At 45.0% G+C, this 23,067-nt stretch overlaps 1 protein-coding gene and 1 long non-coding RNA gene across 3 annotated transcripts; one reads left to right on the top strand and one right to left on the bottom strand.

Moving 5' to 3' along the window:
- Window positions 1-6,116: 6,116 nt before the first annotated feature.
- LOC120643803 lies at window positions 6,117-7,380 on the top strand. Its single transcript, XR_005663183.1, has 3 exons — window positions 6,117-6,366; window positions 6,765-6,812; window positions 6,985-7,380. It is a non-coding gene; the product is annotated as an uncharacterized LOC120643803 (long non-coding RNA).
- Window positions 7,381-8,073: 693 nt separating this feature from the next.
- Window positions 8,074-22,967, bottom strand: LOC120643802 (WD repeat-containing protein 20-like). Of its 2 annotated transcripts, XM_039920273.1 has the most exons (11): window positions 22,518-22,960; window positions 21,718-22,029; window positions 21,520-21,628; window positions 21,315-21,432; window positions 19,935-20,022; window positions 19,775-19,858; window positions 19,138-19,234; window positions 18,947-19,034; window positions 9,580-9,685; window positions 9,395-9,487; window positions 8,074-8,997 (listed from the first exon to the last, which is right to left on the bottom strand). In XM_039920273.1, the coding sequence occupies exons 1-11, from the start codon at window positions 22,668-22,670 to the stop codon at window positions 8,563-8,565; spliced, it is 1,683 nt and encodes a 560-aa protein (XP_039776207.1). In that variant the 5' UTR covers window positions 22,671-22,960; the 3' UTR covers window positions 8,074-8,562. The 2 variants fall into 2 exon arrangements, with proteins under 2 accessions (XP_039776207.1, XP_039776208.1); XM_039920274.1 differs by lacking the exons at window positions 8,074-8,997; window positions 9,395-9,487; window positions 9,580-9,685 and adding an exon at window positions 10,043-11,241 and having other exon boundaries at window positions 22,518-22,967.
- Window positions 22,968-23,067: the final 100 nt, after the last annotated feature.

The raw sequence follows: 23,067 nt of genomic DNA, 5'->3' as shown, positions 1-23,067 counted from the left end.
TGTGTGCACGTGTTTTACTCAACATGCCATACTTGGAATTGGGGCGTGCAGCTAGAGACGACGCCGTCGTGAGTGCGTGATAGATGGATGCAGGGGGCGGACCTGGGGCTGACGGCGGTCAGGGAAGCCGGGATGATCCGGTGAATCTGGGCCCTTGGTTCGCGTTGAAGACTCATGGGATTGAACTGTAGCCATAGATTTCAATGTTGTTGTTTTTGGGTGCATTTGTTGGGGGTAAACAATAGTTAAATTGTCTCAGCGGCCTGCAAATTTGTATGTGGCTATAGTGAAATTTGAATCGATGCTTTAGTAGGTTGATTAATTAAAGAAAAAACATATTAGTCCCTCTACTAAAGCACAAAAAAAACTTTATTGTTTCCAGATAAGATTTTGCCCCCAATAGAGATGCCACAACCTTATCCACCCATGCAAACGTACCCATGAAAAACCACAACATCGAAATCTAGGGCTACCATTGCTACTCAGAGACTTCAACGTGAATCAGCGGTCCAGAGTAACCAGATCATCCCGGCCTCAAAACGTCCCCCCTCCCCCACGCGCCTAACGCCCCGTCGCCCACAGTTCGACACCAGAACCCTCTCTTTTTCCTTTTTTTCCCCTCTGTTGTTAACCCCCTCTCACTAGCGCCGCCTGCCGCCACCCCCACACGCGGGCCGCACCTCCTCTGACGCTCGTGCCTCCACGCGGAGGTGCCGCACCTCTGCCGCGTCGGCCTCCTTGGCCGCGGCCGCACTTTGGGCGTGCCAGCCGTCTGAGGGAGCGGCCCCAGCGCGCAAGCGCGCGCACACACACAGAGAGAGTAGGGGCACGACTGTGCAGGGGAGGAAGAGGCCGGCCACGAGGAGGAAGGCGAGGGGGAGCAGCCGGAGCTGCACAAGGCTAGGGTAGTGGCAGAGGCGGAGGCCCGCAGCGGTTGCCATGGCCGAGCTCCATGCCGCCGGGGAGCAAGGGAGGCGCCGGGGCAATCGAGGAGGAAGGAGGGAGGGAGGCAGCCAGCACGCTTAAGAAGGAAGGGAGGGGCGCGCGGCCGTCGACGCATGGAGCGCTGACGCCGCGGATGGCCTAGGTGGAGGAGCAACGGATGGTGGAAGGAGCAACGGCGACGCGGGTGGGAGTAGGGGTGGGGGCGGCGTGGGTGGGAGATGGGAGAGAGAGGAGGAGAGAGAGTGACAGGGTGAGAGGGAAGAAAAGAAAAAAATTGACAAGTGGACCCCACGTCCTGGTAATTGGTATCAAGGATGGGATATATTGTATGATGAGTGCGGGAGAAACTGGTATAGAAGATAGAATGGCACTTGCAATTGTGTTAAAATTTTAAGTTTGATTTTGCTTTATGGACGTGAATCTGTAATCAACATAATAACCCTATGTACATAATATCATATATTGTTTTTGTACTTCTAAAATTCAGCCGTGGTGTTAGCATTGGTGCACTTACTAGTCAAAGATAGAAAAATAATTCCACCGCAACATCTCCTCTTGTTTCATGCAACATCACTACAAGAGCGATTATTACGATTTGGCACTGGATTTAGTGGCATATGGGATTGGAAAATACCGTGATGAAGAGCTTGGAGGACTGTATAATAAAGAATGCGAGGAGCACGGCAACGAGTGGCGCAATATTTACTTCGTTGCCCAAGCTGGAGCCTCGAATTTTTAGGACCTGTTCGGCATGGTTCTAACTCCATTCTGTTGGAGCATGCTTCAAGTGGAGTTGGAGCTGTTCGAAGGTGTTTGGCTAGAACCCCAGCTCAAAAAAAAATTTGATAGTGAATTATCATTTTTGCCTTCATGCCACTCTGAAAGAGGGAGAAACGTGGCATCTACCCCATCACGTCCCGAATCAGAAGCCTATGGGGTAGCTGGGTTGACGGGGGCAGTTGCTGAGGGGTGTGGTTATCCGTCACTTAAGGCGATGTTCCGCAAAATATCACCCAAAGCATACGATTCTGTTGTAGTATTGGGAATATTATTTTGGGCCCGGCCCATTATATTGGACTATTGCGCATGTTGTCTGCTAAAATAGAAGAGAATTTGTACATGCATACACAAGTAGATAAAAGTGCTCACATCACCAACATGCATGCAAAATCAGAAACAAAAAAAGTAATAACCATTAAACCAAACATCTAGATTAAATTTAGATTGCACCATTATCTTTCTTATAACAAAATCTTCAAAACAAGATCACACATGCCCATGTTTGCATGATATTTTTTAAAAATATTTTTTAAATACTAAATACTTAATTTTGGAAACTAGGAACAAATATTTTAGGCATGCCAATATTTTAAGAACACGAACAAATTTTACTTTCTGCAAACAAAAAGTTAAACATAACGAACAAATAATAATGTATAACAAACAAAATATTACACATCGTGAACATTTAATTGTGTAGGATAAATAATAAAAAATGAATATCGAGAACAAATGGGTCAACGTCATGGAACAATTTAATCTACAAAGCGAACAAATAATTTGGTGTTGCGAACAAATTAGTTATATGTAGATAAATAATTTTATATAAAGATAAATATATCTACAATACAATCAAATATATATATATAATAACATACAATTTATGGATAATTTAACATGTAAACAATTATTTTTACACGCATATATACATGTGCTCCAAAAAGTTAGCATATAAATGAAATAAATCATTTCACACACCATTTAATGAATCTACAATACAAAGAAATAAATCTTTATGTGAAAATAAATATATTTAGTTAGCATTTTAGAACAGATCAAGATGCTAAATCTGTATGTGAAAAGAAATACACTAAGTAATGACAAATATACTAAGTGTCATAGTGATAAAATATATAATTTTCTATTAAAATAATATAAATCTAAAATCAGTCTCACGGGACAAATTAGAATATAAAATAACTTAAGAAAAGATAAAATGTAATCTAGAAAAGTCAACGTAAAATATAAGAAAGAAAAATGAAAATAAAAAGAAAAAAAACAGAAGGAAAAACACGTTGAAAGAGAGAAAAACAATACGGAAGGAAAAAATGAAAGAAAACAAATACGGTTATACGAAAAGGATAGAAAATAGTATAGACTTGAGCACATTACTTTATCCTTCACCTCACACGGAAGATCAGGTTGGGATAGCAAGGTACAACACCTGGCGAAAAAGTTATCCGTGACGCCGTATCTCGCGGACAGGAGTCAAGAGCCGAAATCGAAAAACTTCCCACCACCCGTGAGCAGGCCAACAGGGAATTTGTTAATGGGCTGAATTTACACCATGATCCACACCAGAACTTCTCCAGACGATGGATTGATGATTTGCAGCGCAGGTGATGTACAGCCAGCGCGGTTGCTGAGATCCTGTGCTACCAACTCGTATCTTGGAGGTATATGAAAGGGCTTCCGGACAGATTATAAACAAAGATAAATCATCATTAAGTTTCAGTCCGAATACAAGACAAGAAGAAAGGGGGCAGGTGAGATCAAGTCTGTTAATCACAAGTGGAGCGCAAAAAGTATGTGGGGGCTACCCATATCCATTGGGAAATCAAGGAGTAAAGCTTTTGAATACATTAAGAAAAAGTTATGGAGTAGGATTTAAACTCCTTTCAAAAGCTGGGAAGGAAATACTAATTAAGGCTGTGACACGGTCCATTCCTACATATGCAATGTCTTGTTTCCACCTTACAAAAGGTTTGTGTGATGACTGGAGTAGCATCATTGGAAGGTATTGGTGGAGCCAACAAGATAAAATAAATAAGATTCATTGGCTTAGCTGGGGGAAGCTCACAAGGACAAAGAAGAAGGGAGGTCTTGGTTTCAAGGATCTGCATTTATTTAATTTGGCTATGCTTAGTCGACAAGCATGGAGATTGTTTACCCGCCCTAATAAGTTGTGTGGACAAGTACAAGGCTAAATACTTCCCACGTTCAGATATTCTCCATTGTGCACCTCGTTCTGGTATTTCATATGCATTGTGAAATATTTTGAGAGGGGTTGAACTTTTGAAGGAAGGGATTATTTGGCGAATTGGTAATGGTAAAATTGTGAGAATTTGGGAGGACCCATATGGCTGCCTAAGGGCAACACAAGAAAACTAATTATGCCTAAGAGAGGCTCTCTATTGACTAAAGTGAATGAACTTATTAATCCGGTGACAGGTGAATGGGATGAGCAGCTAGTTCATGATTTATTTTGTCCAGAAGATGCTGCAGAAATCCTTCGAATTCCAATTGATGAACAAATGGAGGGTTGGCCGGCATGGCATTTTGATGCAAAAGGGTTGTTTTCTGTTAAATCAGCATATAAGCTTGTTGTGGCTGTGAGAGATAATATTTAGGACGGGATGCATCATCGTCAAGGAATGAGGTTAGTGATGTGGGTCAGTTTAATTGGGTCAGAATCTGGCAACTACAAGTCCCCAATAAAGTTGAGATGTTCGTATGGAGATTAGCTCATAATAGTCTACCAGTGAGGAGAAATATAGCAAGACTAGGTGTGCAACTAGACATAATTTGCCCGGATTGCGAAAGGCTTGATGAGGACTACAGGCATATCTTTTTCAAGTGTAAGTATGTTAAGAAATGCTGGCGATCCATGAATATAGAATATGTCAGAGTTGAGTTGATGAATTGCCAATCTGGAATGGAAACCATTAACAAGATATGGGAGCTCGAGAAAAGCAAACATTGTGTTCTTGTGGAGATGATGGTTGGCAAGGAACAAAGTGAATGAGGGTGGGAGATTGCAATGCGCAGCTGGAATTCAAGGTTCAGTAACTTTCTTCTTGCTTGAATTTGAAAAATTGGAGGCCAATGGGAAGACAATTCAGTCCCCTGCCATTCAATTGTGGAAGCCCTCGCCTGAAAATTTCTACAAAATTAACAATGATGGTGCTTATAATCAAAATACCAGAACTGGTGGTTGGGGTAGGGGGCAGTAAAGGGGAGGTGCTGTTGACCGGGGCTGGTAAGATTTCCCGAGCAGCTTCAGCCTTACAAACTGAAGTAGTAGCGGCGCTTAAGGCGTTTCAGCGGGCCGCGCAACTTGGAATGACACATATTATTTTGGAGACGGATGCTTCAGTCGTGGCATCAGCTCTATGTTCCATGGAGATTGATAGAAGCGCGAATGGATGTTTAGTGCGTCAGATTCAAGACCTTACGAGGATGGAATTCTCTTGTTGTTCTGTGTCGCTTTTGTAATAGATCCTGAAATAAAGTAGCTGACCAGTTGGCGACATATGGAACTAGCATGTTAGCTTCAGACGGTACCTTAGTTTGTAAAAAAAAAGTCGCATCTGGCGATTTGCCAAGGGATGATGCTTAATAAATCTGTTCTTATAAAAAAAACTCAGGGGGGCTTGAGTACTCATCGCGGACGGCAAGTAACTCAATCCCAGGGCAGCAGATGTTCTGCAAACACAAGATATTATATCTACAAAGTCTGAGCAGACATATAAAAGTACTTGAATTGTACATATTACTTACATCGAAGACCTCTTCACCGTCAAGGTCGGTTTCAACTTTAGGACCTTTGGCAGTGCCGAAGCACCCGACATACTCGAATCAACGATGAAACTAGTCATGGCACTATGTAAGAAAACGAAAACTATAAATACGACATGTCTTTCAGAGACACAAAATTAAAATGCGTCTCTAATATTAAATTAGAGACGTGTGTACTCTAAACGCGTCTCTAATATCTTTACTCCTACTCCCTCCTTCCCTGTTTATAAGGCACACACATATCAAGATTCAAACATTTATATTTTTGACTAATAATTTAACTATTAATTTTTAATTTTTATAATGTAAATTTTATATGATTGGATTCGTCATCAAATATAGTTTACAATGATTATAAATTTATAATCATAAGTGATATAATATATGACAAATAAATGGTCAAAGTATCGTTTGAAAGACCGTGCCATATTCCACCGTGCCTTATAAATAAGGAAGGAGGGAGTATCTAGCAGTATACACGTCTCTAATGGAACAATAATAGACGAGTAGGAACAAAACCCGTCTCGCATAGCATGCAAGGTTGTTATCAAAGACTCGTGTGAACAAAACGCGTCACCACGAGTGAACATGGACCCGAAAAAATCATACACTACTGTTTTGGTGGCACACTCACGTCCGCCCTCACCTCCGTCTCCGAGTCTCTCTCTCGTCTCCACCGCGTCCTCATCTCCAGCCGGATCTCGCACGCACCTCTGAGGTTCTGCCTCTGGATCTCGGCTCCACTTCCTCTTCCCTTGCTGACTGCAAAGTGCAAACACTACGTCAACTACACAGTGTGAGAGCCTCCCTGCCTTGCATCCCATCAAGATGCTTCATGCCTACGTAATGGTCTTTTGAGATCTTCAGGTTTTAGGGTTCGTTGTTCTTTGAAGTGGTAAACAAACTCGAATTAACTGGCATGAATATATGCTGGATGAACTAGATCAACTCGTTGTTTGTTCACTGGTATCTGAATTTTACCTAATAAAGCAATGCTATTCTCTGAATACTTGGTTTCGATTTTGTGTATTCCAAATAAACTGTTTACTGACCAAATTGAGTTCTCCATTTGAAACAAATTTCTTATTTCTGATAATAGCTATGAGGAATGATTGACTACCGGACAGATAACATGCTCCATTGTTTAATTACTAGATACATGATTGACAAGAATGACTATTTTCTGTTCAGTTGTACTCTATGATTAACAAATGGTTAATATGGAATTTCATTGGTCCCAGTCCAACAAGTTCCGTATGTGGGGCTGTGAACTTCTCAATGAAACGCAGGTAAATAGACAACTCTTTTCATTTCCTTGATGAATTACTTGCATTTGCAAGCACCACTGTGATGTGTGCCAGCACTGTTTAAATGATGACCGGTGGATGTTACTTCTAGCTATTGTCTGAATTTTTCAAGCATACGTACTGTGTCTGAGTATTTCTTTATTTTGAATTGTAGGAGCTTGGATAAAGCTACAGCCTACAAGGACCTAGTAAGTACAGTCAATCAAGCAAGCTTTTAGAGAACATGAGTATTCATTTAGCCGGCTGAAACCAAACTAACACCAACACTTCCAATATACACGGCACTTCCAATCAAGATGTTCCGTGTTGAATTTTCTGATTACTGATTGTTATCTTGGATGTGGTAGGTTCCAATACCTAAAGACAAATTTTTTACAATGTCCATTTGGTTGCCGATGTATGCCTTATCCAAAATTGTATTTTTGTTCTTAGTTCCATGTAATTTCAATATGTAAGTGAATCTTAAGATGCACAAACTTGTATCTGAATAATTTTGAAGATTACTTTTTTGCATGTATGTGTGATTACAGGGGAAACTGTGATGTATGTATGACCTATTTCATGTCTTAATTCATGTCGTATTTTATTTTTGTTTTCAATTCATCATTGGAGACACGTTTTGCCAAAAATGTGTCACCGGGGAGGGGTTATTGGAGACGTGTTTCGGCAAAACGGTCTCCAATGTGCCTCACATCAGTGACACAAATTTGGAGATGGAAATTTTTTTCCGTCTCCAATAAGCTTTGAGCCACATCTTCAATGAGGGTTTCTTACATATTGTGGGTAGACCAAACCCCAACGCGGCTCCGCCTTGCTTTAATCCAGCATCTTCATCACCCACGGAAGAGGCTTTTATCTGCCTCAGAGGCTCAAAGTCTGAACAACAACCCTGGGAAAAGGAGAAAAATCAGCGTGCGGATGCAAGAACAATCCAAGCCATTTTTGGACGGACTGTGGCCCGTGTGGCTATATATCGCATCCATCGCCTGAAGGCTAACATTTGGGCTTTCTCTTTTGCATATTTGGTCCAATAACAGATGAGACCTGTTAGCACGTTGAATGTTTAATTGTTTATCTCGCTGATGGATGCCATGACGTGTAATATGGGCTTGCAGTACACAACACTGAATCCAGTATGCCCATGCAGATAGGAGAAAGAAAGGGCAACAACTTGTGAAATGCTGAAGAAATAAGAAGACATCAGGGTTTTCTCACTCAAATGAACCATAATTCCACAATTGTGGGGAAAAAAGAAGAAAGAAAAGAACCGGATTGCTGTAAAAACGAAGAGCTTACAGCAGTAGTGTTCAATGATTCTAGGGGAATGAATTACCATCATGCCTAGGGAATCCATTGGACACCCAATGATCTGCAGCCCCCATGAGTAACAGGACTACATAAAAAATGGGAACACACTCTAGTCTACAGAAATGTTACAAAAGAACAATCAAATTATATCAAATAAGTAAGCTTGTACTATTCATCTTAGCGCAGTATCTGTATATGTACAGGAGCAAAGTTCTTCCGTTATTTTCTTTCCCCAGCACAGATGGCAATAATGGCACTTGTGTAACGCAAAGATGATGTCGAAGAAGCAGGAAAAAAAAAAGGAGCGACTCTTTGCTGGCAACCTCTCCCAATCTACTACTCCCGCTCCATGAATCCTCACGTTAGTAACAAAAGATGAATAGCCACAGCCAGGCGAGCATCATAAAAATGCTGGCAAAGCCTGTCATGTGAAAACAACAGATGATTGTTTGAAGCTGGAGCCGGTAGTGCCTGCTATGTTCGACGATGTTAGCATCTTATCCTTCGCAGTGGTGATGCCTACGACCTGATCAGAAGAATCAGGCTGCTGGTTTTTTTCACTATGGCTGGGTCTGGCCCAGATTTTGATTAGCCCTTCACGGCATATGGTGAGGATTGATTCGCTGGTGAATTCCAGGCCAGAGAGGGGGTCTACATGTGCCCGGTGTGCAACTAGGGGTGAGAGCTTTGGTACATCTCGCATCCGAGGAGAAGGTTGAAGAACACCTGTTGGAGGGCATGCATTGTCCCAATGTGCAGAAGGGCTTCCACTGCTAAATGTCGGGGAGCCACCAGAAGGGTGACGTAGAGGGACAGCAATCTCGTCCAGTGCAAGATCCCAGAGAAGCAGTTGAGTGTCCTAAGTGTATGAAGAGTGAAAAGGTATTAGCATCATTAATCTGCCGGACAAGCAAAAGTGGGTAAAGTATATGGTACATAACTTAGAAACAATCTAAAAAAAATCTAGTCACAGCACAAATTACTTGATCAAGAAAAAAACATTTGACACCCAAGTTTACCAACAAACAAAAATAAGGTATAGATAAAGTGACCATTGCTAGAAGCCCAACAACTAGCAAGAAACCAAAAACTATAGATACTGGTAGCATTTTAGTACTTCTCAGTCATCACTAATCAGTTGCTCAGAAAGGAAAATGATAGATTATTTCTAGTTGTCTCGATTCAGAGATATTATAGTATAAAACACATGAACAACTTCAGATAAAAAAAAGTATCTTATATAAATTTCTAGGTACCTGTCCAACTGACCCAAAGCGATACATGACATTTTCTTCGGTTTCATCTGAATTTGGTGGGGACCAATATGGATCAAAAGCTACAGCGCTAACCTGTTGAACAGCAAATTAATTTGGCTCGAAACGCAAGTTTCAAACAGAAAACATCAATGTCATACTGAAGACAATCGTAAATATAATATCACCCATGAATTATGCCCTTCGCCCCATGCAACTATCTTTCTTTCATCCATGCTCCATACTTGCACAAGATCATCTTCGCCACCTGACAACAAATATTTGCCGTCCGCACTGTAACAGGACAGCATAATCAAACTAGTCAGGACCTTCCAGATTCCCATTTACAGAACAAGTGTACAAGAGAATAAAGAGAAACAAGCATGCGATGATTGTATGCATAAGTTAGTCCATTCATTAGAAGCAAATGCTAGTAGGAGTTGAGTTTTTTTTTTTTTGAAATGGAAGCAGGAGCGCTGCTATGTCATATAAGAAGGACAAGCGAGCCAGTTTAGTACAGTGTTGTTATTACAAAAAGTAGTAGGAACTCGAGACTCTGAGACCGTAAAACAAGCACTAAGAAAACAATTATCATGAAAGAAAGGGAATCACTAGCCCGCCACAAGCGAGCTTTTGAACTGAAACCTCCACCTTGATATCCTGCAGTACCCGAACTGTGTCTGATGAAGTGTGCTCGAAACTGTGCCGGTTCCTTTCCTTCCATAGGTTCCAAGCGGTGTACATCATTAGTGATGCCTTTGTCCTGCGCAGCTTCTTGGGCAGGCCTGCTAGCTCCTGCTCCCACCACGCCGCAATGGGAAGTCCCTCCGTTGGCATCTTTACAAGGTCTTGCGTCCAAAGCGAAGCAAGATGCCATACTTCTTTCGCGAAGCAACACTGTAAAATCAAGTGGTCAGCCATTTCTTGCTCTTGGCTGCAGAGTGAACAGATCGGGTCACACGGCCAGTCTCTTTATAAGGTTATCTGCTGTCAGCAACTTGGATTGCACCATCAGCCAAGCAAAGAACCTATGCTTCCCTTCTGCTTCGGCTTTCCAGATAGATGCCCCAACAAACTGGCTGTGAGAACCTGCAAACTGAATGTTGTAGGCTCTCTTGGCTAATACTCTCCATGCGCTGTCCACTTCCATTTGATTGCATCTGGTTCGTTTGTCAGCTGAACACTCTGCACCAAATCCCAGAGTCTGATGAAGCTTGCCATTTCTTCCACGCTCTCCATTCTCCACAGTCCGCGAGTCCAGCTCTGGTGTTGTAGCTCCTCCCTCACCGAGCGATTTTTCCTCCATGCTAGCTTAAACAGGTCAGGAAAGATATCCATAGGTGCCTGTCCATGTAGCCATGCAGACTGCCAAAAGGATGCCTTGTTCCCGTTTCCCAGGGTGACCACGGTACTGGCTCTGAACAGCTGCGGTCCACAGCATTCACTGGTGGTTCTGTGCCTACCCATGCGCGATCCGGTTCAGTCCACTCATACCAAAGCCAACGGAGTCGTAACGCTCTACTGAACAAGTCCAAATCAAGAATTCCCAGGCCTCCAAACTTTTTTGGTCACATGCATTTGGCCCACTGAACTAGACAGTGACCAACCTTTGCCTCTTCAGAGCCTCTCCAAAGGGATCCCCTCCTCAGTTTATCAATTTTCTTAATTGCCCATTTCTGTAGCCTGAAAACTGTTAGATGATACGTTGGTAGCAAGGTGAGAACTGTGTTGATCAAGTGCAGCCGACCGGCTCTATTGAGGAGCTTCCCTTTCCACGTTGCCAATCTTGCCCCAACCTTGTCGATGAGTGGCTGGATGTCAACTTGGCGCAGCTGCCTTGTGTGTAGCGGCTGTTAGAGATGAATGACCAGATGGATGGATTGCTCAGTGTTAGGGTTACATATACACAGGTTGGGCCTATAGGCCAAAAGGCCTACATGGGCCAGAATATACATCTACACTACTCTAACACCCCCCCCCCCTTCAAACTAAAGGTGGCTGTGAAATTACAGAGTCAGATACATTTAGTTTGAATACATGAAATTGATGTTGATCCCTAGTTTGAGCCTTGGTGAAGAAATCAGCAAGCTGAAGTTCAGAAGGTGTGTACTGAAGATCAACAGTAGACAACTGATGTACTGAAGATCAACAGTAGACAACTGACAATGTGATCTTATGAAGGAGGCATCAACACCAATATGTTTAGTGAGTTCATGCTTGACTGGATTGTTGGCAATTTTGAATAGCACTAGTGTTGTCACAGCGGAGAATAGTAGGATGAGCAGAATCAACACCAAAATCAGCCAACAGCCAACGAAGCCAAATAATTCTGCAGTTGTTGTGGCAAGGGCTCGTAGTTCAGCCTCAGCACTAGACCGAGAAACTGCAGTTTGCCGCTTGGACTTCCATGCCACTGGCGAGCCACCAAGAAAAATACAATAACCAGTGACAGATCGTCGATCAACAGGATCACTTGCCCAAGTAGCATCTGAATAAGCATGCAGTGTTGGTGGACTGGATGTGGCATAAAAAAGACGACGAGAAGCTGTACCTCTCAAGTACCGCAATACCCTAAGCAAATGAGCATAGTGAACTATGGTAGGACAACTCACAAACTGAGTGAGAATGTGGACTGCATAGGCAATATCCGGTCTGGTAGCAGTGAGATAGACAAGACTGCTAACTAGATGACGGTACCTTGTCGGATCATCCAGAGGAGAACCATCTGATGACTTCAAATGAAGATGAAGTTCCATAGGAGTAGCAGCAGTCCGAGTATCAGTGAGGCCAGAACGAGTAAGAAGATCTCGAATGTACTTGGCCTGAGAAAGATAATAACCAGCAGCAGTTGATTCAACCTCAAGGCCCAGAAAATAGCTGAGAGGGCCCAAGTCAGACATCATGAATTGGTCACAAAGGCGTGCTTTGACAAAAGCAATGTAGTCTAGATCATCTCCAGTGATCAACATATCATCAACATAAAGCAGAATTAAGGTACATCCACGAGAAGAGGTGTGAACAAAGAGAGCAGGATCATGGTCACTGGGAGTGAGACCTGCAGCAATAACCACTGAACTGAAACGTGCAAACCATGCACGAGGGGCTTGCTTGAGACCATAAAGAGCACGCCGCAGATGACAAACATAGCCAAAAGGAAGTTGAACCCCTGGTGGTGGATGCATATAGACATCTTCTTGCAAATCACCATGAAGAAAAGCATTCTTAACATCCATTTGAGAGATTTTCCATGAACGACTGGCAGCCACAGCAATGAGAGTACAGACTATGGTCATGTGGGCAACAGGAGCAAATGTCTCCTCATAATCGCGACCATGGGATTGCTGAAAACCTCGAGCAACCAGACGGGCTTTGTACCTTTCAATGGAGCCATCAGCTTTGGTCTTAAGTTTGTACACCCATTTACAAGTGATGGGAACGACATGAGAAGGTAATGGAACAATCTCCCAAGTACCAGTGCGGTGCAAAGCTTGTAATTCAGCAGACATAGCATCACGCCAAGCAGGAAGTTGAAGAGCTTCCTGATAAGAAGATGGCTCACAGACTACACCAGCAGTGGGAAAACCATACCGATCAGGGATTTGAATAGCAGAACGATCCCTGAGATTATAATGTGAGCCAGAAGAAGAATCATCAGCCAAGAGAGGAGTGGTAGAAGAAGGTGCACGGGGACGACGACTATAATGAAAAGGAAAAGGAGTAACAGAGGGAAGTGGAGGTGGTGATGTTGATTCAGGTGGACTTGATGGTGTGGAAACAGGAGGTGGAGTTGGTTCATGTGGATTGACAAAGTCATAAGGTGGTAGAAAAAGAAAGGACGGAGGTGCATTACATAATGACGGAGGAGTGGATGAATGAAAGTAGGGTTTGTTTTCAAGAAAGGTGACATCACGAGAGAAGCGAATACGGCGAATGGAGGGGTCATAATAGCAGTAGCCCTTATGTTCAAGACTAACCAAGAAAAAAACACTCAACAGACTGAGCTGTCAATTTTATGGACTGAGTAGAAGGAAGAAGAACATAACATGTGCAACCAAAAACACGAAGATGAGCATATTTAGGACGTGACCCATGAAAGACTTCTCCAAGAATTTTCCCTTGAAGACGAATGGAGGGCTGAAGGTTGATGAGATAAACAGCAGTAGAAACAGCTTCAACCCAAAAGTGAGTTGGCACAAAAGAAGGAAGGAGAAGAGTCCGTGCAGTTTCAAGAATATGGCGATGTTTACGCTCAGCCACTCCATTTTAAGCATGAGCACCAAGACAAGAGAGCTGAGGCAAAGTTCCTTCAGAAGAAAGAAATTCCCAAAAAGCAGTGGATAGATACTCCCCCCTGAATCAGATCGAAAAATGCGAATAGAGGAGGTAAACTGAGTATGAACCATTTGAGCGAAGGATTTATAAATAGACAACAGCTTAGAACGATGCTTCATGAAATAAATCCAAGTATAGCGAGAATAATCATCAATGAAAATGACATAATACTTGTGACCACCTTTGGAAACAAAAGGAGCAGGGCCCCTCCGCGGCGGGCTCCAGCCGCCGCAAGGGAGGGAGCCGCTCGGCTTCAACCGCCCCTCCGCGGCCCCTCCCGACGGGGAGCCGCCCGGCGCAGGACCTCTAGCGCCGCCGCAGGGAGCCGTCCGCCCGCCTCCCTCATCGCCGTCCGCCGTCCCTCTCTCACTCTGTTTCTTCCGCTTCAGATGCGGTCGTTGATCGTGACGGGAGAGAAAGAAAAAGAGGAGATTGAGAGGATTGCGCTACGCGCACCAAGAGGTGCTACACGAGCTGCTGCTGATTTGTTTTTTTGGTAATTCCTCTGTTTTTTACTCGAGCACGGCTCGAGATTGAGTCGCCCACCGCCCGTCGACCGCACGCCTCTACTTCGACATCAGCATCGACTTCACTGGCCTCTTCTTCGTCTTCGACTGTGCGGCATAGCGACATGGACGGTGCCCTAGGGGACGCCCATCTATGCCGCCCACCTTGTCTCCTCGTCCGCACGTCGATCTTCGCCGGCTCGTCGTCGCCTCCACCGATCGGGACGCCTCCACCGACTTCGCCCATCGTCGTCTCGCCTCGCACATACTCGGTCTAATCAGCCGACGTGCGCGATCCACTTGGCTCCCGTGACGTCCGTCATCGTATTGCGCGCCTCTTCCCCGAGTATGGAGGGTGGTTGCTGCTTCTCCTCTTCGGGCAGCAGCGGTACCGTCCGTGGTGTTCCTCGTCGTTGCATCTTCACCGCCGCCGACTACATCCTCGACTTCGTCCACGCCGGCCACTTCGACCGTCGACATCGTCTACGACTACGTCAGTGCGCGCCTTGCACGCACATGGTCTTCACCGAGCTGTTCGAGTTCTTCGTCGCCTTCTTCGAGCTCCGTCGCCGCGTCCTCCGGTTCATCAGGCCTTGCGCCAGATCGTCCGGGGTTACCTCGTCGCTTCGTCCAGCACCACCTCGTCGCCATCATCGCCGTCCACTTCTACCCCTTCGTCTACTCCAGCAACTGCGGGCTGCATCGGCATCTTCTTCCTCGCCGTTCTTCTGTGCCTGCGATCATCGTGGAGGCCTTCTCTGCTGGTCCCTCAGACAACGGCGTCTTGGTGGTGCACTCTCCCTCGCACGCCCGGTCTTGGCAACACCGGTGCGTGCCATCGTCCCCGATGCATTCACGGGTCTGGCAAACCCGGGGATGTATCGCTCGATGGCGTGTCTGCGTCGACTGCGGCATCGACTCTCTCTTCGACTGCCTCGACGTGTCGCCGTCTGTCTCCGGCGTCGTCTCCGTTACGCCTCCACCATGGCGCTTCCTCGTGCGCCCGCGGCTTCCTGTGCGGCTCCTTACCATCGGGGACCTCGACAGCTCACCATCGACCACGGCTACCCTACGCACGACTTCCTCGACCACAGCTACTTGCTCCAGTTCGGCTTCTTCGACATCGGCACAAAGGGCTACCATCCGCATGAGTTTCTCGCCGGTTCTCTCCAGTCGCAGCATCCGCATTGCGCCGACGCTACAACTGCGGGGGGATGTCAGTCCATCGGTTCCTACCTTCGGCTTCTCCTCTAGTCTCACCGTCTGCAGTGCTCCCGCTGTGACTGCGGGGGGATGTTAGAGTATATTTGATAGTTTAGATATTATATCCGGACTGCCATACATATCCGGTGGGGTTGCCTTGCACCCCAAGTCTTGTATATACCGGCCGAAGCCTCAAGCTAATACAATCCATCCATTACACCAATTCTATCCTTCCCACATAGACAGACATGAACCACACAAGTGACCTAAACGGTGATGCCATTGAGGAATGGTGGCTGTAGCAGAAGCGAAGGATGATGGTGGAGAAGATGCTGGTGGCGATGCAGAAGGTGGCAGCTGAAGATGATCAAGGATGTAGAGACCGGATGAGCTCTTATGACGACGGCCAGTACCAAGAAGAGCTCGGGTGCGCCGATCCTGAACACAACAAGAAGTGTCATCAAAAACAACAACACAGTTCAGATCAGCAAGTTGGCCAACTGAGATTAGATTCATGGAAAGTTTTGGCGCAAGAGAAACATCAGAGACAGAAAACTGAGAGCTGTTCAGATTGCCTTGATGGGTAACATGGCAAAGGTTACCATCAGCAGTCTGAACAGGACGAGAATGTGAAAGAGGCCGACAAGAATCCAAGACAGAGGAATTTGAATTCATGTGAAAAGAGGCGCCCCAATCCAACACCCAAAAATTAGTACCTGACTGTGATGTCGATGACAAGGATGCATGGGACGTATAAGCACTGAGTGGAGCAGGCATAGTACTGTTGGGTTGCTGTTGGAACTGAGGAGCACTGACTGCTGATTGTTGTGGCACTAAGTGTTGGGGAAACAGCTAGTATTGGGGCGCTGATTGTTGTAGACACTGAGGCATTGCAGCTGGTGCTGAGAACTGAAGTGAAGGCCCCGGTGTGCTGGAAGGTGCTGCATGTGATCCTCTACGGGAAGCAGCACGTTTGTCTCTCATTTCAGCAAGGAGGTGAGGATACTTTTTGAAACACCTGGAATCTGGATGAGTGGTCTTCCCATGGTGACTACAGGGAGTCTTCTGAGAAACCTTCTTAGAGTAGGTTGCTGCGGCAACTTCAACTTCAACAGGTAAAGGAGGAACAGCCAGAACAGAGTGCTGCTCAGACACCATGGAGTGTGCAGCAAGAGACTTAAGCCGGGTTTCCTCAGCCATGAGAGTAGATAACGTCTCAGAGAGAGTGGGAAGGGTTGATCGCCCCAAAAGTTGAACACGGATAGGTTCAAAATCAAATCGCAGACCCATCACAAAATCAAACATAGTGTCCTGCGCATCATATGTCTCCCTTGCAGTCCAAGCTGGAGTACAAGTGGTGCACAAGGAAGAAGGCTTGGGTACCATGGAGGCAATTTGACTTGATATCTTGTTGAAGGTAGCATAGTACTCCTCAATTGGCATGTTCTGCTGCTGAAGATGCTGAAGATTCTGACGAAGTGAATAGCGAAGGGCTGAGCTGCTTTGTTGGTAGAGACTCTGCAAGTAATCCCACATTTCTTTGGCAGTCTTGTGATCCTCAAGACGAGCGAATACAGAGATCAGTACTCATGCAGATGATGGCCATCACACGGTCATCAGTAAGATTCCAAGCTTGTATCTCCTTCTCATTGGTAGCAATAGCTGCAGGAGGAGCATCGGTGAGATGAGAAGCAGAACCACCGGATCCGGTCAGGTCCGCCGGCGGACAGGGAAGGAATCACCGGCGGCAAAAACGGCGGCGGCGTCGGGGGAGAGAACCATGGCTGGCTCTGTTACCATGTTAGAGATGAATGACCAGATGGATGGATTGCTCAGTGTTAGGGTTACATATACACAGGTTGGGCCTATAGGCCAAAAGGCCTACATGGGCCAGAATATACATCTACACTACTCTAACAGCGGCAACCCAAGATAAGTGCATGGGAAAGCTGTAATACAACACATAGGCATGCCGTAATACAACATGCATCAAATTTTACTTGAGGTTGAGGGTACCTCCCTGAGAAACTGGTTTCAGCTACTTTCTGGGCCAGCCAGTTTCTCAGCCACAGGCTCAAACCGGGGCTCACTTACTTGAGGGTACCTCCCTAAGAAACTGGTTTCAGCTACTTTCTGGGCCAGCCAGGATTTAGTACTTGGTGCTGAAAGCACCCACATAAGATGAGATCAGGATTTGGTACCGGGCAGCCTTACCCTTGCTTATTTTACAAGGAGGCGAATCGGAATTTGGTACTCTCCTAACTTGCTGATTTAAGATGTCTTCCTCCTTTCATACACATTTCATCCTCTTATGATTAACTCTGCTATCTACCTGTTGCCATCTTACCACAGAAAACTTGCATCCTTGACAGTCATATGGGATTCTATATTGTAATATTGGTTCCCTTCCAACATTTAGTAATTCCGTATGTTAGGAGGAAAAGGCAGCAGGTTCGCAAACTATATTGCACTTAGCCTGCTATGCCCTATCCATTCTAAAACACAAAGTTTTAAATAGCCCGCTATATCGTCTGAGCAGCACCGCAGCTAAGAGAGACACAGTTTAACGCTATGCAATCGCTGGCGCTAATAGCGGCAGTTAGCGCACTATTGCCGCTAAGACGCAGACAATTTAGCGCCGCTAGGCTGCTTATTTGGGCCGAAATCGAGAGCGTCAGGCCCAAAATCTGCAGGCGCGGCCCAAAAACAGAGCGTCCACACCACTCCGACCCAACCCTAGCCAAAACCAAATGCCCAAATCCTCTCCCCCAAGCAGCGCCAGCTGCTGCTGTTGCTCTGACTAGCAGCAGCGGCAACTGCGGCCGGCGGCGATGACGCCTGCTACCGGTGGCGACGAAGACCAGCGAGTTGACGACCTCCCACTCCTCTCCCCCAAAATAGCTTTGGCGGTTTCGGCCAGTTCGACAGGTGGTTGCGGCAGCTGTGACCGGCGGCAAGGAAGGACCAAGCTGCAGCGTCTTCTGTCCCAAGTCCCAACTCCCAGCCGGAGCAACAGACGTGCAAGTTCCCTTCTCCTCTTTTTTGCGTTAGATTGCCAGATTCAATGCTGGATAGATGGAGTTTGGAGCCAATGTATGAAGGGTAGTGACAGATTTTGGAGCTTGTGACATGTTATGTTAAGTAATGGTCCTGAATTCCTGATTGCTCTCCTATTTTTTTGCCTTGTTTTCATTGATTTATGCAGTGTATTAACAAAACCGCTAAATTGGATTAGCGACAGCTATAGCCAGCTATAGCATTTTTAGCGGCTGCAGAATTGAGCTGCTAACTGCCATAGCCGGAGATTTAAACATTACTAAAACACCACACCATTATGCTCATGCAGTTTCATACATCAAAAAAGGCGAAGAGTAACAATTTGGAGTTTTGATACACATCTGAGCTAAAAATTTCCAAAAGGCATACCAGAATATCTGTCAGACTTGGACATTGTAAAATTTCAGTTCTGGAAATAGGTATGACATAGCAGCAAACAATGCCAATGCCAGCTTACCTCCAAGAGCAACACAACAGTGCACCATAGTAACTTTTCCCACCAAATATTAGTTGTTCTTTCGCAAAGTCAAATATTCTCAAGTAACCTGCATATGATCAGACTACTTTAGTTCTATATAGGACTGCTCCAACAGCTAAACCTTTCCCGTAAAAAACTGTATATTCTCATTCTTGGGCAGAGAAAATTACCATCTCGCCCAACAGTTGCCAAGTAAGCACCATCTGGTGAAAAGGAAATGGCATTGATTGCACCTTGACAGATATGCCATCTTGCAATTGGATTGCCCTGCGGTATTATTTTAAACCCCAGAATCAATGATAGCAGCCACAACATTAGGAGTAAGTAATGTCAAGAATTTCCTATTGACTTCCCTTGAGTCAATATTTTTGCAATAGTTATTTTGTAATGACAACAATGAGAACCATTTTCCACATTTATTGTACTATTTCCAGTATGACCTACTGGAATGGAAGAAGTACTATTTGGCAGTTAGCACTAACTGACATGAAAACCACTGACAAAGACACAAAGTAACCGAGGCCAAGCATAAACAAGTTTCTGCTCTGTCGTCAACTACCAAGAAGCACAGACCAGTGTGCGCAAGTTGTTCAATTGTGCCGGCTATTTACTTATGGCAGATGTATATCGGTACATGCCAGCGATGAAGAAAAGCCAGTAGAATGTTTCAGGAAGTCCAGGCACTGGTTCATTCCGTAATACAACTCCAGAACAGACAATTTACTAATGCCCTATATTAAAATACACAATATACATAGCAATGTCAATGTAATTTCTCAGTAAAAGATATCATGTGGCTTGAGATACCTTACTCGACTTTGCATGTGAAATCAGCAGCTGACTTTGATCCTTTATAGTTGGAAATGCCCAATCAGTATTCCCATCCTTATACTGAATGTATAAAAGAAAATTTATCAGTTCAAAGTAAAACCTAGAAGTCCAAATACCATGGGCATTAAGGGCTCACTTTGTCATAAACATACAAATTCCCATCAGCATGGCCAACAATAAAAATTCCTTCACGCTCTGGAACCCACGCAACACAAGTGCACCGGCTGCAATAGATTGGAGTACAAAGATCAATACATAATTATAATTTTATAAATGTGTAAGAATCCATCAACACCGGAGGAATAGTATCTTCTATTTTATGCTGCACCACTGCAATTCCCTTTGAGCTAAGAAAATCAATTCAACAAAACTCTCCCAAAGAATGAGAGCTACTTAATTAAAAAGTCCATTAAAGTATGCCAGACAGCAGGCCCAGAACATAACATAATCATCATCATCCTTGTGTAATTCAGTCGCCACAGATACATCAAATATAGAAGCCTTTTTATACATGCATTCTAACCAGAACACTTCACGTTGGATCTTAACTGGCCAAGGAAGTAGTAACATCTTTTTTGGCTTCAGAATTTCATGCATTAAAAAACAAGCTAGTTCGCAGGCTATCCAGGGAACTGCATCAAGGAGAACCATAATGTGTGACCTGCTGAACTAAACTCTCCTCAACAACTCAAGGACAAAACAACCCCGACAACTGTTGGAAATACCAGTCCCTCATTGTACCATAAAAGGACTTCTAAATTGTTTCAAAACGCAGCACAGAAACCCTAACTTCCCCATTATATCATTAGAGAACATTCCAAACATTGTCTCAAAAGGCTACCTAGCCTACCTAGGAGGTATCTTGGAGCTCAGCGCCACACCTCCTGCTAGCTAGCTTAATTGACTATTAGGTGCTAAGTGGACGGAGACCTAATGGTTTTCAAGCATTGCATAAATCAACAGGAGGAATCAGGACATCCCAAGTCTCAGATTTCCCATTTCAATTTAAAGCAGTTATAGCATGAAAAAATATCATGCATTATGATTTTTATTCACATAGACGATGAAAAAAAATGTCTGCAGTGTTCAAATGAGCTAGCTAAATAGATATGTATTTCTAGGCACCAAAACTAATCCAAAATACCATGAACTTACCACTCACTGCTAAGCTAGTGTGTTATGGTTGTCTTCTTCACTCATGCACGAACTTGTGAGTTAGTTGAGAACAAAGCCATCAATATCTTCCATGTATAATTGTATATGTATTGCAGAAAATTGTACTGGACACACTGTATTGCATGTTAATCATACCTGCATTATTATATTGATGCGACCTAGCTACGTTTCTACTAACTTGTATAGCACACATGACTCACTATCATATCATGAAATAAATATTAAAGCAGTATGTAATATGTTTTAAATTTGCCAATAGTAATACTTTAAATTTGCCAAGCCCATTATGCAAAAAATTAACAAGTTCCTTTTTCAAGTAAACAATCAAGTGAAAACATGCCTGCTGGCAGCGCCACCTTGACTTGGGTCTTTGTCTTTGTCTTTATTAATAAAATGTTGATATGAAACAGGCTTTTTTCCAGGGTCTTGCAACTGCTGCCTCAATGACATTGAATAGACTGGACAATGAACAAAAGGACCTTATATACAATTCACTTTTAGCTTATAAGCATAAAGCATTCAAAATTAAAAGGCATTCGATATACCATCTCCTGGGAACACCCCAACAAGTAGATCGTGCCCATCCTTGGATTCAGGATCAAATGCATGGCAAAGTGGGTTCGAGCTGCTGAAGTGAATGGACTTTATTGGATCCTGATGCAGTTATCATGTGATCAGAGAACCACACGATAGCAACATTACAAGCAACTTAGCATGCATTCAGCAAGAGAAAAGATAAATACTTTGTCATGTGAGTTGAGATCACTGATGAAGAGCGTATCGGCAGTGTTGAATATGATGTATGTTCCCTTGCCATCATAATTCACCATGCCTTGTGATCCACTTGCGCACGTCGACGCGCCAATGCCACCACCGATGCGGCTGCTTCCTGAGACAGTCCTGCTGGTACCATTGCTCCCAAAGCTAAGTGCCCGGCTCCCGTTCCCCGTACCAAGCAGCCTTGCAGCAGCAGAACGCATCCCACTGCCGGCACTTGGAGTTGAAGGCGTGGACCCCTGGCCAGCCGGCTTCTCCTTCAAATATGCCACCGTCATCTGGCACCATCACAAACAATGGTTGGTCTTAGCATTGCATAAGTGATGTATAATGTGCATAACACAACTGGGAAACCACAAAGCTCTGCAAGCAGTTATGAAAATGTTCGATCTATCATCTGTTCTATTGGAACTTTAGAATTAGCAAACAGAAACCCATATGTCATCAGTGCTGAAGAAAATGGTTACAGGAAATGTATGCAAGGACCATCTAGACATGAAACATCACAAACAATAAGACAACTACAGAGGCTGCCCAAACTGCTGCATCCGACAACTTCCAAATATCCTCCGCGAGACCAAATGAAATCCCAGCACATCTAAGACGACCCATCGAAATCCCGCTCCTGATCAGGCCAAGTCAACACCCATCCCAGCCCAACCCCGACTCCCAATTCCACATCTAACCGCATCGAGATCCCCCGGATGGCCGCACCGAACCTCCCCCGCTCCCCAAGCCCGAACCGCAGCGCGCGCCCTAACTATACCTGGGAGACGGTCTTGCCGCTGTGGTTGTAGTGCACGACGGCGGGGGAGTGCGTCTTCTCGTACTGCAGCTTGTGCCGCCCCTCGGGGGTCTTGAAGTAGGTCTTGAGCCCGCCCGCCCCCGCGCCGCCGGCGCCCGACCCCGCGGACGCCATGGCTCCGCTGCCCCCCTAGCGATCGCAATGCCCACCCGCCCGCCCGCGCGCGCGTGCGCAGAGAGACGAGGCCCCGCACGCGCGGTCACCGCCGCATGCCCCCAGCCGGTGGCGCGAGGGGGTAGGGTTTTGGAGGCGACGAGCGGGGTGGCCGGATTCGGCGGAGGATCCGAGCGAGAGGCGGGTTTGATTTGATTTGGGATGGATGAGACGGCGGATGCGGGAGAGGAGAGAACTGGGGCGGGGCGAGGCGAGGAGGAGCAAGGGAGGAAGAGAAAATTGAGAAATTGTTTTTTTTTTCTGGACTGGGTCGATCAATAAATTCGTAGGGCGGTGGGGAAAGGAGAAGAAAACCCTTTCGGCGCAGGACGGGGCAGTGATGCGTTGACGAAAGAAA

The sequence above is a fragment of the Panicum virgatum genome, chromosome 8K (assembly GCF_016808335.1).
Source record: "Panicum virgatum strain AP13 chromosome 8K, P.virgatum_v5, whole genome shotgun sequence".
NCBI lineage: Eukaryota > Viridiplantae > Streptophyta > Magnoliopsida > Poales > Poaceae > Panicum > Panicum virgatum.
This window is presented reverse-complemented; position numbering and strand designations above follow the sequence as displayed.